The sequence below is a fragment of the Heteronotia binoei genome, chromosome 21 (assembly GCF_032191835.1).
Source record: "Heteronotia binoei isolate CCM8104 ecotype False Entrance Well chromosome 21, APGP_CSIRO_Hbin_v1, whole genome shotgun sequence".
NCBI lineage: Eukaryota > Metazoa > Chordata > Lepidosauria > Squamata > Gekkonidae > Heteronotia > Heteronotia binoei.
Genome location: NC_083243.1, coordinates 158131120 through 158153703, shown reverse-complemented (window position 1 = coordinate 158153703; position 22584 = coordinate 158131120). Strand labels below are relative to the sequence as shown.

General features: G+C 47.8%; 1 protein-coding gene across 1 annotated transcript in view; it reads left to right on the top strand.

The window, feature by feature from the left end:
* Window positions 1-22584, top strand: part of LOC132589218 (mucin-5B-like) — an 89122-nt gene that overhangs the window by 30912 nt on the left and 35626 nt on the right. Inside the window, exons 24-32 of the mRNA XM_060261904.1 lie at window positions 154-336; window positions 909-1148; window positions 2834-2990; window positions 3100-3228; window positions 3767-3911; window positions 5901-5944; window positions 6040-6237; window positions 11148-11564; window positions 12201-20948. Of these exons, the coding sequence (XP_060117887.1) occupies window positions 154-336; window positions 909-1148; window positions 2834-2990; window positions 3100-3228; window positions 3767-3911; window positions 5901-5944; window positions 6040-6237; window positions 11148-11564; window positions 12201-20948 (10261 nt within the window). The remainder of the gene's footprint in view (window positions 1-153; window positions 337-908; window positions 1149-2833; window positions 2991-3099; window positions 3229-3766; window positions 3912-5900; window positions 5945-6039; window positions 6238-11147; window positions 11565-12200; window positions 20949-22584) is intronic.

The window sequence follows — 22584 nt, the reverse complement described above, 5'->3', positions numbered from 1 at the left end:
AGCATGACAGGAATACTTTGTTTCTCCTTAAATAAATATGCATCAAAATTTTTGTCAACTCATGCTAGCTAAACAAAATATATATGGTTAAAATCTCAAGATTTCTTTATGAAAAATTGTAATTATTTCCCATTCTTTTTGTTGCTCCCCCAGAACTATGAACTAATACTCAGTGAGGAGCAGTCTAAAGTAGTAACCAGAGGTGGTGGTGGTGGTGAACTGCCATACAGAATCCGCTCCATGGGCATCTACTTGGTTATTGAGACCATCAATGGGATGATCCTCTTATGGGACAAGAAAACAAGCATATTTATCAAAATTAGCCCTGATTTCAAGGTGAAAAGCCTTTTACAAATTAGGCATATGCTACCTATTGTCACAAGTACAAGTATGTCTCTTTTACATTTTCATTTTAAAAGTACATTACTTGGAAGTAAAGCTCACTGACTTTAGTGGCTCTGATTTTACTTGTATGTAAATGTGCTTAGCCTGAAATATATTTTCAGTACAAGTTTATTAGTATGCTAAATCAATTTCTGTCCACTGTTTATCAACACAATACTAGATGGAAAAGAAATAGGGTGTATAAAGAGGTAGCAATGACCTATTAAGTTACTGATTATTCTAAACTTCTCAGATTTGAAATGCAATACAAAAATTCCACTTTTTGCTGTCATTCAAAATTTAAAGCAATCTTCACTGGAGTAAAACAAAAATCAATCTCTAGGCACACAAGGCTAGTGTTCTCTCTGCTGAAGAGAAGAAAAAAATGAACTCGTGTCCTGTGGTAAAAGATCTTTAGAGTTAGCAGTCTGCTGATTAACAGTATGGGAGAAGTCAGTCATAAAACAAGGAAGCTCATCCAATTATCCATCACTTAGTATTGTTTTGTCTGATCCTCTCTGCAGGGTCAAGTCTGTGGCTTATGTGGGAACTACGATGGCAATGGAATTAATGACTTTACAACCCGGAGTCAATCTGTAGTAGGTGATGTTTTGGAGTTTGGAAACAGTTGGAAGGTGTCTCCCACATGTCCTGATGCCAAATGCACAAAGGATCCTTGCTCTAAGAACCCCTACAGAAAATCCTGGTCACAGAAACAGTGCAGTATCATCACCAGTAAAGTCTTTGCTGCCTGCCACTCTCAGGTATATCAAATTATCAATGCAGAATTTTCCTGAAGACTTGAATGCTTTCAAAGATCCTTGCTGCCCTTGGAAAGTGAGGCACCACACCTAATACACATATAGATTAATTACAGTTCTGTACAGCTACGAATGAAGAGGTTTCTCTGATTTCAGCAAAATATTATGTATGCAAGTATCACCCCATGGGATGGCATCCATCATGATGGTTGTTCATAGAATACTTATGAACAGCCTTTTGCACTGTCCATCTCAGGTTACATTCTAGATTAATGTTTATATTTGAATTTAGATTTCACCAGTAGATCCTGTTTCTGATATATTACATGAGATCCAGCAATGGAATGCACTGGGAGATGTGGATTTTTGCTGCATTCCCCTTCTCCCAACAGCCCTTCTAAAACCCAGACAGTTGTAGGGCTTGCTTGGGCTAAAAACCATGCATATCAGGGGGATGCACTGAGGAGAGGGAAGGTGGGAAAATTGTTCCCTCCTTTCTTTTCTGCAAGTGCAGCCTTCCTTCCTCTTTCTCAGTGCAGTCCCCCAAACTGTATAGGTAGTAATCCGCATGAGCCGCATGAGTCCTGCAACCTCATTGATCAATTTTCTCAGTCAGAAGGGACACCTAGGAGAAGAGGAATGCAGCAAAAATCCATTCTCCTTGAACAAACTGATTGCTGGACCCAATCCATGCATTGGATTCTGGGAACCATTCAGAAATGCAATAGAAAAACAGAATGTATGTCAAATTCAGGAAGACTTTTGTTCATGTTACGTACATTCCTCACTGAAAAAAAGAAATGCCTTGTTGCCTCTTCTGAAAGAAATCCCAAATATGCATAACTCTACAATTCATTGCTATTCAGTTCTGGATGAAATATTCAACAATTTGTCAGTTCACTGTTTGCTTTGCTTATAGATCTGAGTTGTTTTTTGAACCTGTACAAAAGGGTATTGAATGCAGCTCCCTTAAAAAGAGTCAGACAATTGTCTACTCAGATTGGTAGCAGCCACCCAGAGTGTCAGTTAAAGATCTTTAGGGGAAGGGCCATGGCTTGGTGGTAGATCAACTTGGCATGCAGAAGGTCCCATTTCAATCCTTGGCATCTCCAGTTAATAAGATTAGTGAGCAGATGATGTGAAAGACCTCCACCTGAGACCTTGCAACCACATCACCTGATAGCTGACTCTTTTAACTGGAAATGCTGGGAACTTAACCTGGAACTTTCTGTACGCAAAGCAGCCTCAGCAGCATCCCAATTGTGAGGGGGTGGGAGTGGATCCTGGACCCAGGTTCATGCTTGTGTTTTTCCTGCACATCTCTGAACAGATCATCAGCTCATGTCAGTTCTGATCAGCCATCTAGGGAAAGAGTAGGAACTGGACACTGAATTCAGTTAAGGAAATGTCTGATTGAACAGGCCTGATCATTCAGCAAAAATGTACTTGTGGAAACCAGCAGATGCAGAGTCTTCTTCTGTGCTCAAACATATTTAAGTTGGGTCTATATATATTCATTGAGTTAGGATCTTTTATTTGACTTCAGGAAGTTTAACGCCTCCTTAAGCAGTTGCAAATACAGTAAAATAACATTTGAAATGTTATTTTTGTATAACATCCATTGTCATTGGTCAGATAGAATTAGGAAATTCCAAGTTTTATGGCTGCTGTTCTAAATTTCTTAATAGGTTGAACCAACTAAATACTATGAAGCCTGTGTGATTGATGCCTGTGCCTGTGACACTGGGGGAGATTGCGAATGTTTCTGCACGGCTGTGGCTGCATATGCTCAAGCATGTAGTGAATTTGGTGTGTGCATATCCTGGAGAACACCATCAATTTGCCGTGAGTATTAACCTACACTATAACTGAAAATGAAAATGACATTGGCAGTACTATGAATCCATACTGGAATATTTGGTTCTAAACACTTGATTCCCCTGGTTCCTCTTAGCTATGTTCTGTGACTATTACAATGCTGAAAGAGAATGTGATTGGCACTACAAACCCTGCGGAGCTCCATGCATGAAGACATGTAGAAACCCCAGTGGCAGATGCCTTCATCAGTTACCAGGCATGGAAGGTAAAAGATCTTTTATTGCCTTGGTGTTCTTAATTTTCCCTGATGAGAAATAATTGGTTCCCATAAGCTCATTTTCTTTGGGTTCCAACAGGGAAGGCCCCTTAGCTCAATGGCAGAGCGCTTGCATTACATGCCAGTAGGAGGTATTGGGAAACGACTTATATGTTCCAATACCTGTTTCTAAGCTAAAATGTGAAACATTGGACGATTAGTTGTTGAAGGAATGTAGAATCTTAGTCATGAACCTGATAATGTGGCAACTCACTCAGGCGTTAAAGGCAAGCTCTCAGTTTTTTGAATGTGTTGGTTACGGTTGTTGTTTGTTAAATTATGGGCCAATAAAATCATGATAACATTGCCCTTTTTCTTTGCATAGAAATATCCCACTTGGAAGCATTCGGAAAAAGAAAAAACTGATCATTTACACAAAAAATTAATGAGCATAACTTTTTTTTACATATGGAGGAAATGAAAGGAACAGCTGTTGGGGCACTAATCTATTTTACAACTTTGCTTGTGTGTCTTTTTCAATTTGCAGGCTGCTACCCATTCTGCCCAGCAAATAAGCCCTATTTCAATGAAGAGGAGATGGAATGTGTTGACCAATGTGGCTGCTATGATTCTGAGGATAACTATTATCCACTAGGAACACACTTTGACTTAAGAGACAAATGTCAGTCATGGTATGTGTATACAGTAAATGGATAAACTAATAGAGCAAGAGTTTGTGGTTTCCAGTTTCCATTCTGTTCATTCCAGATTGACCTGCTGTTATCAGATTGACAAAAACAATGGCACTAGGCCAGACGTTAATTGGTGAAAGCAATATTTTAAAGTTGATTTTACATAGGCAATAAAACCTGAAGACCAACATTAATGTAAAATTAATCTCCCTTACATTTTTGTATCTGAGTTGTAGCCACATTTCTTTTATAACTTGTTGCTCAAGCATTCAGTGCTGACAGATAATGTCTGCATCACCTTTAATGAGTTCTTCTGTTAAACAGAGGAATCTGTGCATTCAGAAAATAACAATGAATTAGATATATTGCCTTCATTTAAATTACCATGTGCAAGGGATTACAGAGCAATTGGTCGAATGGTTCAAGATCAGAGAAACATATGGTCAAATGATTCCAGATCAGGAGACCACCACATATTCTCTTACATTGTCAAGACTACAGAATATAATAGGAAGACTGTTTTACAGAAATTGAGAGTTGAATCCAGCCTGCTTTTTCACTCAGTCTTACCCTGATCCCCTCCTTACCACAGTCCTGGTTCCTCATGGCTTTTTTTGCATGCAGGGCCTGGGCTTGTGACCCCACCCCCCAAAATATCCTGCTTCAGTAGCCTTTTTTTCCCAGCAGAAAATCTGGTTGATCCAATCCAAAATAACCATTTGCTGGAAATTCAGTGAACATCATTATTTATGCTTCAACTATATTTATTTACAAAGAACAGTCATTTTCCTAGTACCTATCCTTAGTAAATCGCTATTTCTGTTTTGCTTTCCAGAGAGGTTTTGGGGCTGAGTTTTAAAAATATGGTTATTGGGTACACATATTCATTAGCTTCCTTTCTACTTAACTGCTTATCCAGATAATGAAGTGTCATTGAAAATTTTAGAAGGAACAAAATAAAGATCAACTTAAGTATAACCAAAACATAAGCACAAGAGGAACAGTTAGAGCAGTTAACAAACACACTTGCTTCAGAAACTGATGCAAGACAGGTTATTGTATGCATTATATTGGAAGGTAGCGTAAGTATGGGAGTGTTCCAAATATAGAAAATCATCACTATTTTAATCTATACAGGTATTAGCAATTTTAAAAGTGCATTTCAGCTGAAATCTACTTCAACAGAATTATATTTAGTAGATTTCATTCCACCAATCAGGAGCAAAAACTGCTTCCCATCTTCCCAGCAGCCTCCCAAGATCTCCAGAACGTTGGAGCTCAGAATCACAGGAACTCTGTAAACAACTGTCACAGCTGCAGGAGTGAACAGAGAAAATCAGAGGACGTTGCCCTTTCTTGTTCTGCCTTTGGCAGAGTTTCCATGATGCAAGAGGCCACATTGGCTCAAGAGTGAAGTGGGCACAATGTCAACCAATTCTCCTTTACAATAGCCACTCTGTGCCTCATGGCATTTGATCCAGAGGGCTCTGATGATTCTGAACATCAGCTTGCAGAGATCTCAAGGGGCTATGGGGGAGGGGAGAGAAAAGCAACTTCTGTAGAATCCATCCCAGTGAAATTAAGCTGTAAAAGGAACTAAACAGAATATAAGCGATGATACACTTTATTTTTTTAAGACCAACCAAGTTTTATTTAGAACGTAAGCTTTCATGGGCTGTCTAAGTACTTTTTTTTTCATTTTTAAATTTCAGTTTTATTGTAACAAAAAAAATAAAAAATATGTTACAAACAAGAACTTAAATAAAGCTTATACAAAAGTTATGCCAAAGTTTGGTTTTACAAAAAAAGAACAAGCACAGATCAATCAATTACAGAACAATAAAGTTCAACAATTCTGGAGGCAATATTTCTTCTGCAGAGGCAATTGAGTTCACATATTCAAGATAAGGAAACCATTTTTCAATAAAGTTATTCTTATACTTTTTAATGGATCTTCACTCTCATATGTCTGCTTTTTTTTTCTTACAGTACATGCACCACTGAAGGCATAGTGTGCAACTTCAATGGTGAAGGTAAGGGGTAGAGATTTGTGATTGGCAGCTTGAGGAATTGTATTATAGGATGATGCCAGCCGGACTAAAGCCATTCTTCCTCATCTAAATTTCAGCATGCTACTGCCATTATGAAGGAAGAGAATATATCTACAAGGAAGTCATTTATAACACCACAGACGGTCTGGGTTGGTGCATGACAGCAACTTGTGATGTTAATGGAACAATCCATAGAGATGCCTACAAATGCATAGGACTTACCACCACACTTCCACCATTTACATTTACTACCATGCCATCTACAAGTGGAGCAGGTATTTGTATGAATAAACATTGTACATGTTACAGAATACTGACCATGCTACATTCACGTCCGCATTGAGATAAATGAAAAAAGATCACTCTGAAAGTTGCTCTGTGTCGTTGGAGTTCTGTGCCTGGAACTCCCAGTGTATTATATTGTCCTGAAAACAGTGAGTAGAGATTAACTGTTCTCCTTCTTGCCCTTTCCTTGCCCAAAAATGTGAGGGGTAGGGAGAGAGAGAGTGCACTACTATAAAGCTTGATAGAAGACTGGGGCTAAAAGTAGCCATCGAGGGGAATTTCAGTTTTCCTGTGGAGAAACAATGTGGGGAAGAAAGAACTAAACCCCCTTTTCCCCTGTTCTTCAGCCCTGCCCTAGACTGGGTCCCCTGTTGACTTCTCTTAAGGGCCAAATAACATTCTAATCATGAAATTCCAATGGGACCTGTAATTTATCCTCAGGTATAAGTTAACACATGCTGTTGCTGTCATGTTTTCTTATTAAACTAATTAGCACAAACTAAATTGGTAGGAAACAGCTTCCTCTTAAGTGTGTAACATTGGATGCTACAAGGCCTTATGAGCAGCTCTCGGCATAATAACCAAGGGTGAAGTTTCTAACCAAAGGTCCATGGAGGGGGGGGAGGGGACTAAACAGCACTCACTCCTCAGAACTGGTCCAGAGAGTTCTAGCAGAAAGGAAATGTTATGCACATCCTTTCATCTATTTATAAGACAACAAAATATAAAGATCTTAAAATATATGAGATGTTATCCTTTAGGCTTTGAGAAAATGAGACCCTATAAAACACTACCAGGATGTCATATTATATTATTATAGTTGCCCAGTAAGTACAAGGGAATTATGATTTTAGGTGACCATGCCATTTGATAGGTAATCTTTGACAGGTAGTATAAAGCCATTGTTTTTATCAGTTGGCAGTATGGGTGGACTGGTCATTAGAGAATTTCCCCATGAGCCAATGGTCTGCTTCCTTCTCTCCCCGCCCCCCCCCCCCCCACAAACACTTGGCCTGGTCCAGATCAGGCTAGAAGGGCTATGTGTGGCCTGGAAAAGGTAGTGTCCAGCCCGAGCAAACTGTGCATAGCCAGCACACGGCCCATGGAAGACATCGCAAGGCTCAAGAAAGCTATGCACAGCCCAGGGAACACACACTGTCCTGCTGCAGGCCAGCTGTGCACTGTCTGGGGAAGGCAGCACCCTGGCCTGAGTGAGCCATGTGTGGTTTGGGGAAGGTGACTCCTGGATCAGATGAGATGTGTGTGGATGCAGCCACTCAAGCAGACATGACAGGGCATACAGACAAATGCACCTGGGCCCAGCAGAGCCATAAGGGGTGCCAGCTGCTGCTTTCTCCCTACCTCCCTCTTTCCTTCCCTTCCTCCATTGTGAGGGTAAGGCTAGGTCAGGCCAGAGAACAGAACATTGTCCAGAGCCATTTTTCTACCAAGCTGCCAATGAGTGCCTATTATACAGCATTTCCCCAAATTAAAAGGGGATTGTAATAAACCAAGCAACCAGCTGTTTGAAAAAAATTCCCAAGTTTCACCAGTCATTTAATCTGTATAGTACTAGTCAAATTTAAAGGAAACATTTAAAGAACCATGCAATTACTACCATAAAACATCTACGATACATGTTGCCAGTGGTCATTTTGTAGAAAAATAGTTGGTGGAGCTCATCCAGGGATTGTTATGCAGCTGCAATACTATTCAATGGACAAGGAGGTGAAACTCTCAGAAAGGTTCAAAAGCTGTGCTCCTGTGAGCTCCCACTGAATCTGAGGCCTGCATGTTGCAGCAGAAACAGCAGAACTAACAAACCTCTGTAGAACATATTACATATATATAAGGCGGGTGGTCTAGAGTCACCTAGGTAGTCAAGCAGGAATGAGCAATGCCAAGTAAATCTCAATCTATGCATCCCCAGCAACATGCTCAGAGTCATCAGTTGTGTACTGCCAGATGAGACACTATCGAGCCTTTTTTAACCTGATAACTATGTTAGGAGCAACAATATTCACATCAGGCCGTTTGTATTAGTGGCCTTATAGCCAGAGTAGCAATGCACAGGATAGCAGGATATCTCTGCAGTAAACTGCTATAGTACAAATAGTTGGTTTCTCCATTTTGCCAAATTGGTTTTAAAACCAACCACTCCTTGAGATTTTGATTTAGTTGCAACGTACAAACCATGGTCCATTAGTTCGGATAAAATGACAAGTCGTGGTTGAACTTTATGTAATATGTCTGTGTCCTACTTGCTGGAACTGCTAACACCAAATAATAACATAAAAATAAACATACAGCATTAAAAAATATGAAACTTAATATGAGTCAATCGTCTGAGTTAAGCGGCCCCATGGGGCAGAGTGGGAAAGCAGCAGTACTGCAGTACTGTGGTCTGAACTCTCTGCTCACGACCTGAGTTCAGTTCCGGTGGAAGCTGGATTCAGGTAGCCGGCCCAAGGTTGACTCAGCCTTCCATCCTTCCAAGGTCGGTACAATGAGTATCCGGCTTGCTGGGGGGAAGTGTAAAAGACTGGGGAAGGCAATGGCAAACCACCCCGTAAAAAGTCTGCCATGAAAACATTGTGAAAGCAACGTCACCCCAGAGTCAGAAACGACTGGTGCTTGCACAGGGGACCTTTCCTTTCCTTCTGAGTTAACTGCATAGTTTGATTTTGAAATTTCTCTTAATGTAATGCATTAAATTGCATATAATTCAGAAATATCATAACTCTCTCACAGCAGAAAGGCCAGTTCCGGTTAAGACTTAAATTAGATAAGATGCTAGAAGAATGATTTTGGGATCATAGATGAACAGTAGCCACTCTGTGGGAAGTTGTAATTCAGACTACCAATGCACAACAGAACTGAAAAGTTGGAAGGAAAGGAAAGGTTCCTTGTGCAAGTAACAGTCGTTTCCAACTCTGGGGTGACGTTGCTTTCACAGTGTTTTCACAGCAGACTTTTTACGGGGTGGTTTGCCATTGCCTTCCCCAGTCATCTACACTGTCCCCCCAGCAAGCTGGGTACTCATTTTACCGGCCTTGGAAGGATGGAAGGCTGAGTCAACCTCAAGCTGGCTACCTGAAAACCCAGCTTCCACCAGAGATCGAACACAGGTCGTGAGCAGAGCTTAGGACTGCAGTACTGCAGTTTTAACACTCTGTGCCATGGGACCCTGCATCAATTTCTTTAAGATTCTCCTCAGAGATGCTGCTTCACTATTGTCTGAATTAATTGGATTATGAATATGTTGTCTTTAAGTTGTACCAAACTACCAGTTTCAGGGGAACCTATGAGATGAGGAAAATGAAGTGCATGAAAAGAGATAAGACTCCTCTCAACATACGAAACACATCAAAAGGGTAGAGATGGTATCAGTTTGATCCTCATAGCAAAAACAACATATAATAGGCCAGGATTAGACGTGAAGAAAATCCTGACATGGGCATGGATGCATGTTGAATTTTATGTGGGCATCCAAACATCAGCATCTGGGAATGGTGGGTGACTTGTCGGGGCCCCACATTGCCTCAACTTGGACCCGGAGTTTTTTCATAGTGCTTTAAATTCAGACCAAGAGCACTCCTGACGACTTGAGAGTGGCCTTTGCATGTTTGAACACTACTCTGTAACTGGGTCATTGTAAATGCAGAGCCAGTTCCTGCCCAAACCCCAACCAGAAGTAATATCAATACATGAGCAGAAGTGAGATCGAAAACTCTGTCAACTGCCTGGTAAAATGAGCACCTGAGTGGTCTTTTAATCCAGTCCCAAAACTGAGAATACTTGTGTGTAATTTGGCTGGTTATTTCTGCACATGTTGCGATCATGCAGGAAAAGTAGTTCTGTGGTAGAGAAAAGTAGAGTCATGGAGGATGTACTAAAACAAATTACAAGATTGCCTATAGGAAACATTGGGAGAGGCTGGATTGCCCATTGGATATAATGGGAGACAAAATTGCCAATAGACTTGCATGGGCTCCATTGAAATGCATTGAAGCACGAAAACGGCTGCAATAAAAATCTGGAATGGATTTTCCAGGAAAGTCAAAACAACCTACAAGTATCCAGGAATGGGATTGCTGGGGGAAGGGCAGATTGCCAGCCCCTAGGACTGGCACAAGTGTTCTGGGTTTGAATTACCAGGGGGGAGGGTGGGTTTCCACCCTCTGGGACGGGATTGCAAGAAGACAGGGCAGAATGTCAGCCTCTGGGACTGGATTGCAGGGTGGCTGAGTGGATTACTACCCTCTGAGACTGGATTGACAGGGAAAAGTTTAGATTGCCAGGCCCTGGAACTGGATTGCCAGGAGAAAAGTTAGATTGCCAGCCTCTTGCGCTGACTTTCCGGGAAAATCCATTCCAGATTTTTATTGCAGCCATTTTTGTGCTTCAATGTGTTTCAGTGGAGCCCACGCAAGTCAATTGGCAATCTAATCTCCCATTATATCCAATGGGAAATCCAGCCTCTTCCATTGTTACCTATCTTGCCATTCGTTATAGTACACTTCATGGGGGATGTGCCTGTGTAAGTCCAGAGTGCTACTGTTGGAAAACAAGGTCCAGCAGCGACGCCTATCAATCAATCATGGGGAAAATGTGGGATATAATGGAAGGCTGTCGAGATGTCTGATCCAAGAAATGCGTTGATAATACACCCGGACTATAATAGTGACACGTTTGTGATGGCTTTACTAGTGAGTGTGAATGGGGCCTTAATGTACCTAATGGAAGCTAGAGTACTTTTTCTTATAAAGATAACAAAAACTGTCATTTGTACCTAAAAAATACATAACATGGAATAAATACACAAAGCTGAATAAAAAGCACATTATAAAAATATGTAAATTTAACAAAAAAATTAAACAAAACTTGTTCTTTAATACAGAACCAACAGCCCCAGGAACAACAGCATGTGTCCATAAATTATGTGAATGGTCAGAATGGTATGATGTCAGCTACCCAACACCTGGAGAAAACAATGGCGATTATGAAACACTGGATAATATTAGACAAAAAGGACACAATTTATGTAAATATCCAGATGAAGCAGAATGCAGAGCTGAACGATTCCCAGATATAAAAGTAGAACACCTTAACCAAAATATACAGTGTAACAAAAATACTGGATTGATATGCAATAACCAAGATCAAAAACCACCAATCTGCTACAATTACCAGATCAAATTCTTATGCTGCATATACACACCATGTGGCCTGTCATCACCTATGCCCAGTACAACAACTCCTGGAGGAACAACTGCTCCATATCCCACAACTTCCATAGGAACTGAAACAACAATCTGCCAGCCTGAATGCTCTTGGACCATCTGGTACGACACCACCCAGCCATCCTCCAGCCCAGAAAGCGGCGACAAGGAGACCATCAAGGACATCCAAAAGCAGGGGGGAGAGGTCTGCGATGAGCCTAAAGACATCCAGTGTCGAGCAGAAGACTACCCTGATGTTGAGCTTGATGTGATTGGGCAGATAATGCAGTGCAACAAAACATTTGGCCTGAAGTGCGAGAACGCAAAGCAGACCGGGAAGATGAAGACGTGTTTGAACTACCAGGTCAGATTCCTCTGCTGCGACTATACACACTGCCTTCCGGGTACAACCCCAGGGGCCTCGACGACTGCCACCACCACCAGAAAGCCACCAAGCACCACTCCAGGTATAACAAGCGCTCCACCGTCAACCTCCACGGGTTCCACGCCTCTTCCCACCTTGTGGACCAGCACTCAGGGAACTACCGTTGTGGCCACCAGCCCAGGAAAGGAAACGACTGCAACCCGTTCAACTCCTCCTCCCATCGTGCAAGTCACCACACCAGCCTCAGCCAGTACAGCTTCAGTCACCTCAGCAACCGTCTCCACCGCGACAGCCACGTCCCTGCAGTCGACACCCGTTTCCAAACCGACGGCTTCGATTCCGACAGCGGGGACCACGTCTCAAGCGCCCACCACCTCCGTCGTCACAACCAGTACTGTCCCGCCGTCAGGTTCCACCTCGCCTGCGATCACCGAAGGCACCACCACCATTTGCCAGCCTGAATGCTCATGGACCATGTGGTACGACACCACCCAGCCATCCTCCAGCCCGGAAAGCGGCGACAAGGAGACCATCAAGGACATCCAAAAGCAGGGGGGAGAGGTCTGCGATGAGCCTAAAGACATCCAGTGTCGAGCAGAAGACTACCCTGATGTTGAGCTTGATGTGATTGGGCAGATAATGCAGTGCAACAAAACATTTGGCCTGAAGTGCGAGAACGCAAAGCAGACCGGGAAGATGAAGACGTGTTTGAACTACCAGGTCAGATTCCTCTGCTGCGACTATACACACTGCCTTCCGGGTACAACCCCAGGGGCCTCGACGACTGCCACCACCACCAGAAAGCCACCAAGCACCACTCCAGGTATAACAAGCGCTCCACCGTCAACCTCCACGGGTTCCACGCCTCTTCCCACCTTGTGGACCAGCACTCAGGGCACTACCATTGTGGCCACCAGCCCAGGAAAGGAAACGACTGCAACCCGTTCAACTCCTCCTCCCATCGTGCAAGTCACCACACCAGCCTCAGCCAGTACAGCTTCAGTCACCTCGGCAACCGTCTCCACCGCGACAGCCACGTCCCTGCAGTCGACACCCGTTTACAAACCGACGGCTTCGATTCCGACAGCGGGGACCACATCTCAAGCGCCCGCCACCTCCGTCGTCACAACCAGTACTGTCCCGCCGTCAGGTTCCACCTCGCCTGCGATCACCGAAGGCACCACCACCATTTGCCAGCCTGAATGCTCATGGACCATGTGGTACGACACCACCCAGCCATCCTCCAGCCCGGAAAGCGGCGACAAGGAGACCATCAAGGACATCCAAAAGCAGGGGGGAGAGGTCTGCGATGAGCCTAAAGACATTCAGTGTCGAGCAGAAGACTACCCTGATGTTGAGCTTGATGTGATTGGGCAGATAATGCAGTGCAACAAAACATTTGGCCTGAAGTGCGAGAACGTACAGCAGACCGGGAAGATGAAGACGTGTTTGAACTACCAGGTCAGATTCCTCTGCTGCGACTATACACACTGCCTTCCGGGTACAACCCCAGGGGCCTCGACGACTGCCACCACCACCAGAAAGCCACCAAGCACCACTCCAGGTATAACAAGCGCTCCACCGTCAACCTCCACGGGTTCCACGCCTCTTCCCACCTTGTGGACCAGCACTCAGGGCACTACCGTTGTGGCCACCAGCCCAGGAAAGGAAACGACTGCAACCCGTTCAACTCCTCCTCCCACCGTGCAAGGCACCACACCAGCCTCAGCCAGTACAGCTTCAGTCACCTCGGCAACCGCCTCCACCGCGACAGCCACGTCCCTGCAGTCGACACCCGTTTCCAAACCGACGGCTTCGATTCCGACAGCGGGGATGACGTCTCAAGCGCCCACCACCTCCGTCGTCACAACCAGTACTGTCCCGCCGTCAGGTTCCACCTCGCCTGCGATCACCGAAGGCACCACTACCATTTGCCAGCCTGAATGCTCATGGACCCTGTGGTACGACACCACCCAGCCATCCTCCAGCCCGGAAAGCGGCGACAAGGAGACCATCAAGGACATCCAAAAGCAGGGGGGAGAGGTCTGCGATGAGCCTAAAGACATCCAGTGTCGAGCAGAAGACTACCCTGATGTTGAGCTTGATGTGATTGGGCAGATAATGCAGTGCAACAAAACATTTGGCCTGAAGTGCGAGAACGCAAAGCAGACCGGGAAGATGAAGACGTGTTTGAACTACCAGGTCAGATTCCTCTGCTGCGACTATACACACTGCCTTCCGGGTACAACCCCAGGGGCCTCGACGACTGCCACCACCACCAGAAAGCCACCAAGCACCACTCCAGGTATAACAAGCGCTCCACCGTCAACCTCCACGGGTTCCACGCCTCTTCCCACCTTGTGGACCAGCACTCAGGGAACTACCGTTGTGGCCACCAGCCCAGGAAAGGAAACGACTGCAACCCGTTCAACTCCTCCTCCCATCGTGCAAGGCACCACACCAGCCTCAGCCAGTACAGCTTCAGTCACCTCAGCAACCGTCTCCACCGCGACAGCCACGTCCCTGCAGTCGACACCCGTTTCCAAACCGACGGCTTCGATTCCGACAGCGGGGACCACGTCTCAAGCGCCCACCACCTCCGTCGTCACAACCAGTACTGTCCCGCCGTCAGGTTCCACCTCGCCTGCGATCACCGAAGGCACCACCAGCATTTGCCAGCCTGAATGCTCATGGACCATGTGGTACGACACCACCCAGCCATCCTCCAGCCCGGAAAGCGGCGACAAGGAGACCATCAAGGACATCCAAAAGCAGGGGGGAGAGGTCTGCGATGAGCCTAAAGACATCCAGTGTCGAGCAGAAGACTACCCTGATGTTGAGCTTGATGTGATTGGGCAGATAATGCAGTGCAACAAAACATTTGGCCTGAAGTGCGAGAACGCAAAGCAGACCGGGAAGATGAAGACGTGTTTGAACTACCAGGTCAGATTCCTCTGCTGCGACTATACACACTGCCTTCCGGGTACAACCCCAGGGGCCTCGACGACTGCCACCACCACCAGAAAGCCACCAAGCACCACTCCAGGTATAACAAGCGCTCCACCGTCAACCTCCACGGGTTCCACGCCTCTTCCCACCTTGTGGACCAGCACTCAGGGCACTACCGTTGTGGCCACCAGCCCAGGAAAGGAAACGACTGCAACCCGTTCAACTCCTCCTCCCATCGTGCAAGTCACCACACCAGCCTCAGCCAGTACAGCTTCAGTCACCTCGGCAACCGTCTCCACCGCGACAGCCACGTCCCTGCAGTCGACACCCGTTTCCAAACCGACGGCTTCGATTCCGACAGCGGGGACCACATCTCAAGCGCCCGCCACCTCCGTCGTCACAACCAGTACTGTCCCGCCGTCAGGTTCCACCTCGCCTGCGATCACCGAAGGCACCACCACCATTTGCCAGCCTGAATGCTCATGGACCATGTGGTACGACACCACCCAGCCATCCTCCAGCCCGGAAAGCGGCGACAAGGAGACCATCAAGGACATCCAAAAGCAGGGGGGAGAGGTCTGCGATGAGCCTAAAGACATTCAGTGTCGAGCAGAAGACTACCCTGATGTTGAGCTTGATGTGATTGGGCAGATAATGCAGTGCAACAAAACATTTGGCCTGAAGTGCGAGAACGCAAAGCAGACCGGGAAGATGAAGACGTGTTTGAACTACCAGGTCAGATTCCTCTGCTGCGACTATACACACTGCCTTCCGGGTACAACCCCAGGGGCCTCGACGACTGCCACCACCACCAGAAAGCCACCAAGCACCACTCCAGGTATAACAAGCGCTCCACCGTCAACCTCCACGGGTTCCACGCCTCTTCCCACCTTGTGGACCAGCACTCAGGGCACTACCGTTGTGGCCACCAGCCCAGGAAAGGAAACGACTGCAACCCGTTCAACTCCTCCTCCCACCGTGCAAGGCACCACACCAGCCTCAGCCAGTACAGCTTCAGTCACCTCGGCAACCGCCTCCACCGCGACAGCCACGTCCCTGCAGTCGACACCCGTTTCCAAACCGACGGCTTCGATTCCGACAGCGGGGATGACGTCTCAAGCGCCCACCACCTCCGTCGTCACAACCAGTACTGTCCCGCCGTCAGGTTCCACCTCGCCTGCGATCACCGAAGGCACCACTACCATTTGCCAGCCTGAATGCTCATGGACCCTGTGGTACGACACCACCCAGCCATCCTCCAGCCCGGAAAGCGGCGACAAGGAGACCATCAAGGACATCCAAAAGCAGGGGGGAGAGGTCTGCGATGAGCCTAAAGACATCCAGTGTCGAGCAGAAGACTACCCTGATGTTGAGCTTGATGTGATTGGGCAGATAATGCAGTGCAACAAAACATTTGGCCTGAAGTGCGAGAACGCAAAGCAGACCGGGAAGATGAAGACGTGTTTGAACTACCAGGTCAGATTCCTCTGCTGCGACTATACACACTGCCTTCCGGGTACAACCCCAGGGGCCTCGACGACTGCCACCACCACCAGAAAGCCACCAAGCACCACTCCAGGTATAACAAGCGCTCCACCGTCAACCTCCACGGGTTCCACGCCTCTTCCCACCTTGTGGACCAGCACTCAGGGAACTACCGTTGTGGCCACCAGCCCAGGAAAGGAAACGACTGCAACCCGTTCAACTCCTCCTCCCATCGTGCAAGTCACCACACCAGCCTCAGCCAGTACAGCTTCAGTCACCTTAGCAACCGTCTCCACCGCGACAGCCACGTCCCTGCAGTCGACACCCGTTTCCAAACCGACGGCTTCGATTCCGACAGCGGGGACCACGTCTCAAGCGCCCACCACCTCCGTCGTCACAACCAGTACTGTCCCGCCGTCAGGTTCCACCTCGCCTGCGATCACCGAAGGCACCACCACCATTTGCCAGCCTGAATGCTCATGGACCATGTGGTACGACACCACCCAGCCATCCTCCAGCCCGGAAAGCGGCGACAAGGAGACCATCAAGGACATCCAAAAGCAGGGGGGAGAGGTCTGCGATGAGCCTAAAGACATCCAGTGTCGAGCAGAAGACTACCCTGATGTTGAGCTTGATGTGATTGGGCAGATAATGCAGTGCAACAAAACATTTGGCCTGAAGTGCGAGAACGCAAAGCAGACCGGGAAGATGAAGACGTGTTTGAACTACCAGGTCAGATTCCTCTGCTGCGACTATACACACTGCCTTCCGGGTACAACCCCAGGGGCCTCGACGACTGCCACCACCACCAGAAAGCCACCAAGCACCACTCCAGGTATAACAAGCGCTCCACCGTCAACCTCCACGGGTTCCACGCCTCTTCCCACCTTGTGGACCAGCACTCAGGGAACTACCGTTGTGGCCACCAGCCCAGGAAAGGAAACGACTGCAACCCGTTCAACTCCTCCTCCCATCGTGCAAGTCACCACACCAGCCTCAGCCAGTACAGCTTCAGTCACCTCAGCAACCGTCTCCACCGCGACAGCCACGTCCCTGCAGTCGACACCCGTTTCCAAACCGACGGCTTCGATTCCGACAGCGGGGACCACGTCTCAAGCGCCCACCACCTCCGTCGTCACAACCAGTACTGTCCCGCCGTCAGGTTCCACCTCGCCTGCGATCACCGAAGGCACCACCACCATTTGCCAGCCTGAATGCTCATGGACCATGTGGTACGACACCACCCAGCCATCCTCCAGCCTGGAAAGCGGCGACAAGGAGACCATCAAGGACATCCAAAAGCAGGGGGGAGAGGTCTGCGATGAGCCTAAAGACATCCAGTGTCGAGCAGAAGACTACCCTGATGTTGAGCTTGATGTGATTGGGCAGATAATGCAGTGCAACAAAACATTTGGCCTGAAGTGCGAGAACGCAAAGCAGACCGGGAAGATGAAGACGTGTTTGAACTACCAGGTCAGATTCCTCTGCTGCGACTATACACACTGCCTTCCGGGTACAACCCCAGGGGCCTCGACGACTGCCACCACCACCAGAAAGCCACCAAGCACCACTCCAAGTATAACAAGCGCTCCACCGTCAACCTCCACGGGTTCCACGCCTCTTCCCACCTTGTGGACCAGCACTCAGGGCACTACCGTTGTGGCCACCAGCCCAGGAAAGGAAACGACTGCAACCCGTTCAACTCCTCCTCCCACCGTGCAAGGCACCACACCAGCCTCAGCCAGTACAGCTTCAGTCACCTCGGCAACCGCCTCCACCGCGACAGCCACGTCCCTGCAGTCGACACCCGTTTCCAAACCGACGGCTTCGATTCCGACAGCGGGGATGACGTCTCAAGCGCCCGCCACCTCCGTCGTCACAACCAGTACTGTCCCGCCGTCAGGTTCCACCTCGCCTGCGATCACCGAAGGCACCACCACCATTTGCCAGCCTGAATGCTCATGGACCCTGTGGTACGACACCACCCAGCCATCCTCCAGCCCGGAAAGCGGCGACAAGGAGACCATCAAGGACATCCAAAAGCAGGGGGGAGAGGTCTGCGATGAGCCTAAAGACATCCAGTGTCGAGCAGAAGACTACCCTGATGTTGAGCTTGATGTGATTGGGCAGATAATGCAGTGCAACAAAACATTTGGCCTGAAGTGCGAGAACGCAAAGCAGACCGGGAAGATGAAGACGTGTTTGAACTACCAGGTCAGATTCCTCTGCTGCGACTATACACACTGCCTTCCGGGTACAACCCCAGGGGCCTCGACGACTGCCAAAACCACCAGAAAGCCACCAAGCACCACTCCAGGTATAACAAGCGCTCCACCGTCAACCTCCACGGGTTCTACGCCTCTTCCCACCTTGTGGACCAGCACTCAGGGCACTACCGTTGTGGCCACCAGCCCAGGAAAGGAAACGACTGCAACCCGTTCAACTCCTCCTCCCACCGTGCAAGTCACCACACCAGCCTCAGCCAGTACAGCTTCAGTCACCTCGGCAACCGCCTCCACCGCGACAGCCACGTCCCTGCAGTCGACACCCGTTTCCAAACCGACGGCTTCGATTCCGACAGCGGGGACGACGTCTCAAGCGCCCACCACCTCCGTCGTCACAACCAGTACTGTCCCGCCGTCAGGTTCCACCTCGCCTACGATCACCGAAGGCACCACCACCATTTGCCAGCCTGAATGCTCATGGACCATGTGGTACGACACCACCCAGCCATCCTCCAGCCCGGAAAGCGGCGACAAGGAGACCATCAAGGACATCCAAAAACAGGGGGGAGAGGTCTGCGATGAGCCTAAAGACATCCAGTGTCGAGCAGAAGACTACCCTGATGTTGAGCTTGATGTGATTGGGCAGATAATGCAGTGCAACAAAACATTTGGCCTGAAGTGCGAGAACGCACAGCAGACCGGGAAGATGAAGATGTGTTTGAACTACCAGGTCAGATTCCTCTGCTGCGACTATACACACTGCCTTCCGGGTACAACCCCAGGGGCCTCGACGACTGCCACCACCACCAGAAAGCCACCAAGCACCACTCCAGGTATAACAAGCGCTCCACCGTCAACCTCCACGGGTTCCACGCCTCTTCCCACCTTGTGGACCAGCACTCAGGGAACTACCGTTGTGGCCACCAGCCCAGGAAAGGAAACGACTGCAACCCGTTCAACTCCTCCTCCCATCGTGCAAGTCACCACACCAGCCTCAGCCAGTACAGCTTCAGTCACCTCGGCAACCGCCTCCACCGCGACAGCCACGTCCCTGCAGTCGACACCCGTTTCCAAACCGACGGCTTCGATTCCGACAGCGGGGACCACGTCTCAAGCGCCCACCACCTCCGTCGTCACAACCAGTACTGTCCCGCCGTCAGGTTCCACCTCGCCTGCGATCACCGAAGGCACCACCACCATTTGCCAGCCTGAATGCTCATGGACCATGTGGTACGACACCACCCAGCCATCCTCCAGCCCGGAAAGCGGCGACAAGGAGACCATCAAGGACATCCAAAAGCAGGGGGGAGAGGTCTGCGATGTGCCTAAAGACATCCAGTGTCGAGCAGAAGACTACCCTGATGTTGAGCTTGATGTGATTGGGCAGATAATGCAGTGCAACAAAACATTTGGCCTGAAGTGCGAGAACGCACAGCAGACCGGGAGGATGAAGACGTGTTTGAACTACCAGGTCAGATTCCTCTGCTGCGACTATACACACTGCCTTCCGGGTACAACCCCAGGGGCCTCGACGACTGCCACCACCACCAGAAAGCCACCAAGCACCACTCCAGGTATAACAAGCGCTCCACCGTCAACCTCCACGGGTTCCACGCCTCTTCCCACCTTGTGGACCAGCACTCAGGGCACTACCGTTGTGGCCACCAGCCCAGGAAAGGAAACGACTGCAACCCGTTCAACTCCTCCTCCCATCGTGCAAGTCACCACACCAGCCTCAGCCAGTACAGCTTCAGTCACCTCAGCAACCGTCTCCACCGCGACAGCCACGTCCCTGCAGTCGACACCCGTTTACAAACCGACGGCTTCGATTCCGACAGCGGGGACCACGTCTCAAGCGCCCGCCACCTCCGTCGTCACAACCAGTACTGTCCCGCCATCAGGTTCCACCTTGCCTGCGATCACCGAAGGCACCACCACCATTTGCCAGCCTGAATGCTCATGGACCATGTGGTACGACACCACCCAGCCATCCTCCAGCCCGGAAAGCGGCGACAAGGAGACCATCAAGGACATCCAAAAGCAGGGGGGAGAGGTCTGCGATGAGCCTAAAGACATCCAGTGTCGAGCAGAAGACTACCCTGATGTTGAGCTTGATGTGATTGGGCAGATAATGCAGTGCAACAAAACATTTGGCCTGAAGTGCGAGAACGCACAGCAGACCGGGAAGATGAAGACGTGTTTGAACTACCAGGTCAGATTCCTCTGCTGCGACTATACACACTGCCTTCCGGGTACAACCCCAGGGGCCTCGACGACTGCCACCACCACCAGAAAGCCACCAAGCACCACTCCAGGTATAACAAGCGCTCCACCGTCAACCTCCACGGGTTCCACGCCTCTTCCCACCTTGTGGACCAGCACTCAGGGCACTACCGTTGTGGCCACCAGCCCAGGAAAGGAAACGACTGCAACCCGTTCAACTTCTCCTCCCACCGTGCAAGTCACCACACCAGCCTCAGCCAGTACAGCTTCAGTCACCTCGGCAACCGTCTCCACCGCGACAGCCACGTCCCTGCAGTCGACACCCGTTTCCAAACCGACGGCTTCGATTCCGACAGCGGGGATGACGTCTCAAGCGCCCGCCACCTCCGTCGGCACAACTAGTACTCTCGTCACAAGTAGTATTCTAACTGAAGGTACGATGCTGCAAGTTACTAGAGCTCTTTTTTTTTCAGTACTTCTCTCCTGCCACTGCTTTCTACAACACTCGTATTCATTTAAGCTTTGTTTTCTGTCTTCTTTTTTATATCTTTTAATTTAAGGTACATTATGATCTGCATCCTTTTCACCCTTTATTCCAGTTACTGGGGTATCTTTTACCTCTCTGATATTCTTACCTTCTTTAACTATTTCAAGATTTCTAGATATTATATAGAACATTTCTAAATGTTCCCCTGATGTCTTGTTTGATATGTTTTTTAATAATTACAATACATTCAAGAAGGTTTTTGTAATTCCTTTCTTAATTAATCAAATCAATGTTATAAACTTTTTTGTGTGTAAGGTGTGGATTTTCTCTTATCTGAAATATTAGAGATACACCCTATTTAATCCAAAAGCTTTGACAAATATTCTACGTAGGTAATTAGTTGTGTTCCTGTTATCTTAGAAGGGTGAAAAAGACTCATCCTAGGTTTTAGTTATGCATGTATAATTGCATGGAGAGCCCCCATGTCCTTTTCAGAATGCTTTGCTCATCAGAACAAGATCTTCTGAATGTTCCACTTTTGGAAGCAGGCAACAGCCTTTTCAGTTTGGCTGAGACTATCTTGAAGTCCCCCACATTGCTATCATTTTGCAAAATGTGCAAAGCTGAATTTTTTTGAGAACCAGTTTGTGTGGACTCTTATCTGGGAGAACCGGGTTTGATTCCCCACTCCTCCACTTGCACCTGCTGGAATGGCCTTGGGTTAGCCATAGCTATTGCTGGAGTTGTCCTTGAAAGGGCAGCTGCTGTGAGAGCCCTCTCAGCCCCACCCACCTCACAGGGCATCTGTTGTGGGGGGGAAAGATATAGGAGATTGTAAGCTGCTCTGAGTCTCTGATTCAGAGAGAAGGCGGAGTATAAATCTGCAGTCTTCTTCTTTTCGGTTGAGCATATTTGTAGAGGGAGTAGAGCCGTGGTGTAATGAGTTAGTTCCAGATGTAATCTCTTTAAGAGATAATGGGCTTTCTTCCGTTCTTCAATTTGAGCCTCACTGTTTTAAGTAGTTTTGCTAGAAATCTTTAATGTTGGAGTAATATGTTATTATTCAAATGCAATCATATTTTGTTTTCAGTTGACTGACTTGCTGAATAGTTGTACATCCCTGTAATGTATTTTGAGTCCCAGTTAGCAAGATGAACAATATATGAACATTAATGCAGTATGACTTCTGAGTCAATATGGCTAGGATAGTGGTTTGTAATGCTATACTTATGAGGACAGAAAGGTGGCGTATAACTCCTTTGAAATAAATTAGTCAATAATAATGTAGCCCAAAATATCTAGAAACCCTTGACCTGGGTGGCCCAGGCTAGCTGATCTTGTCAGATCTCAGTGTCTAAGCA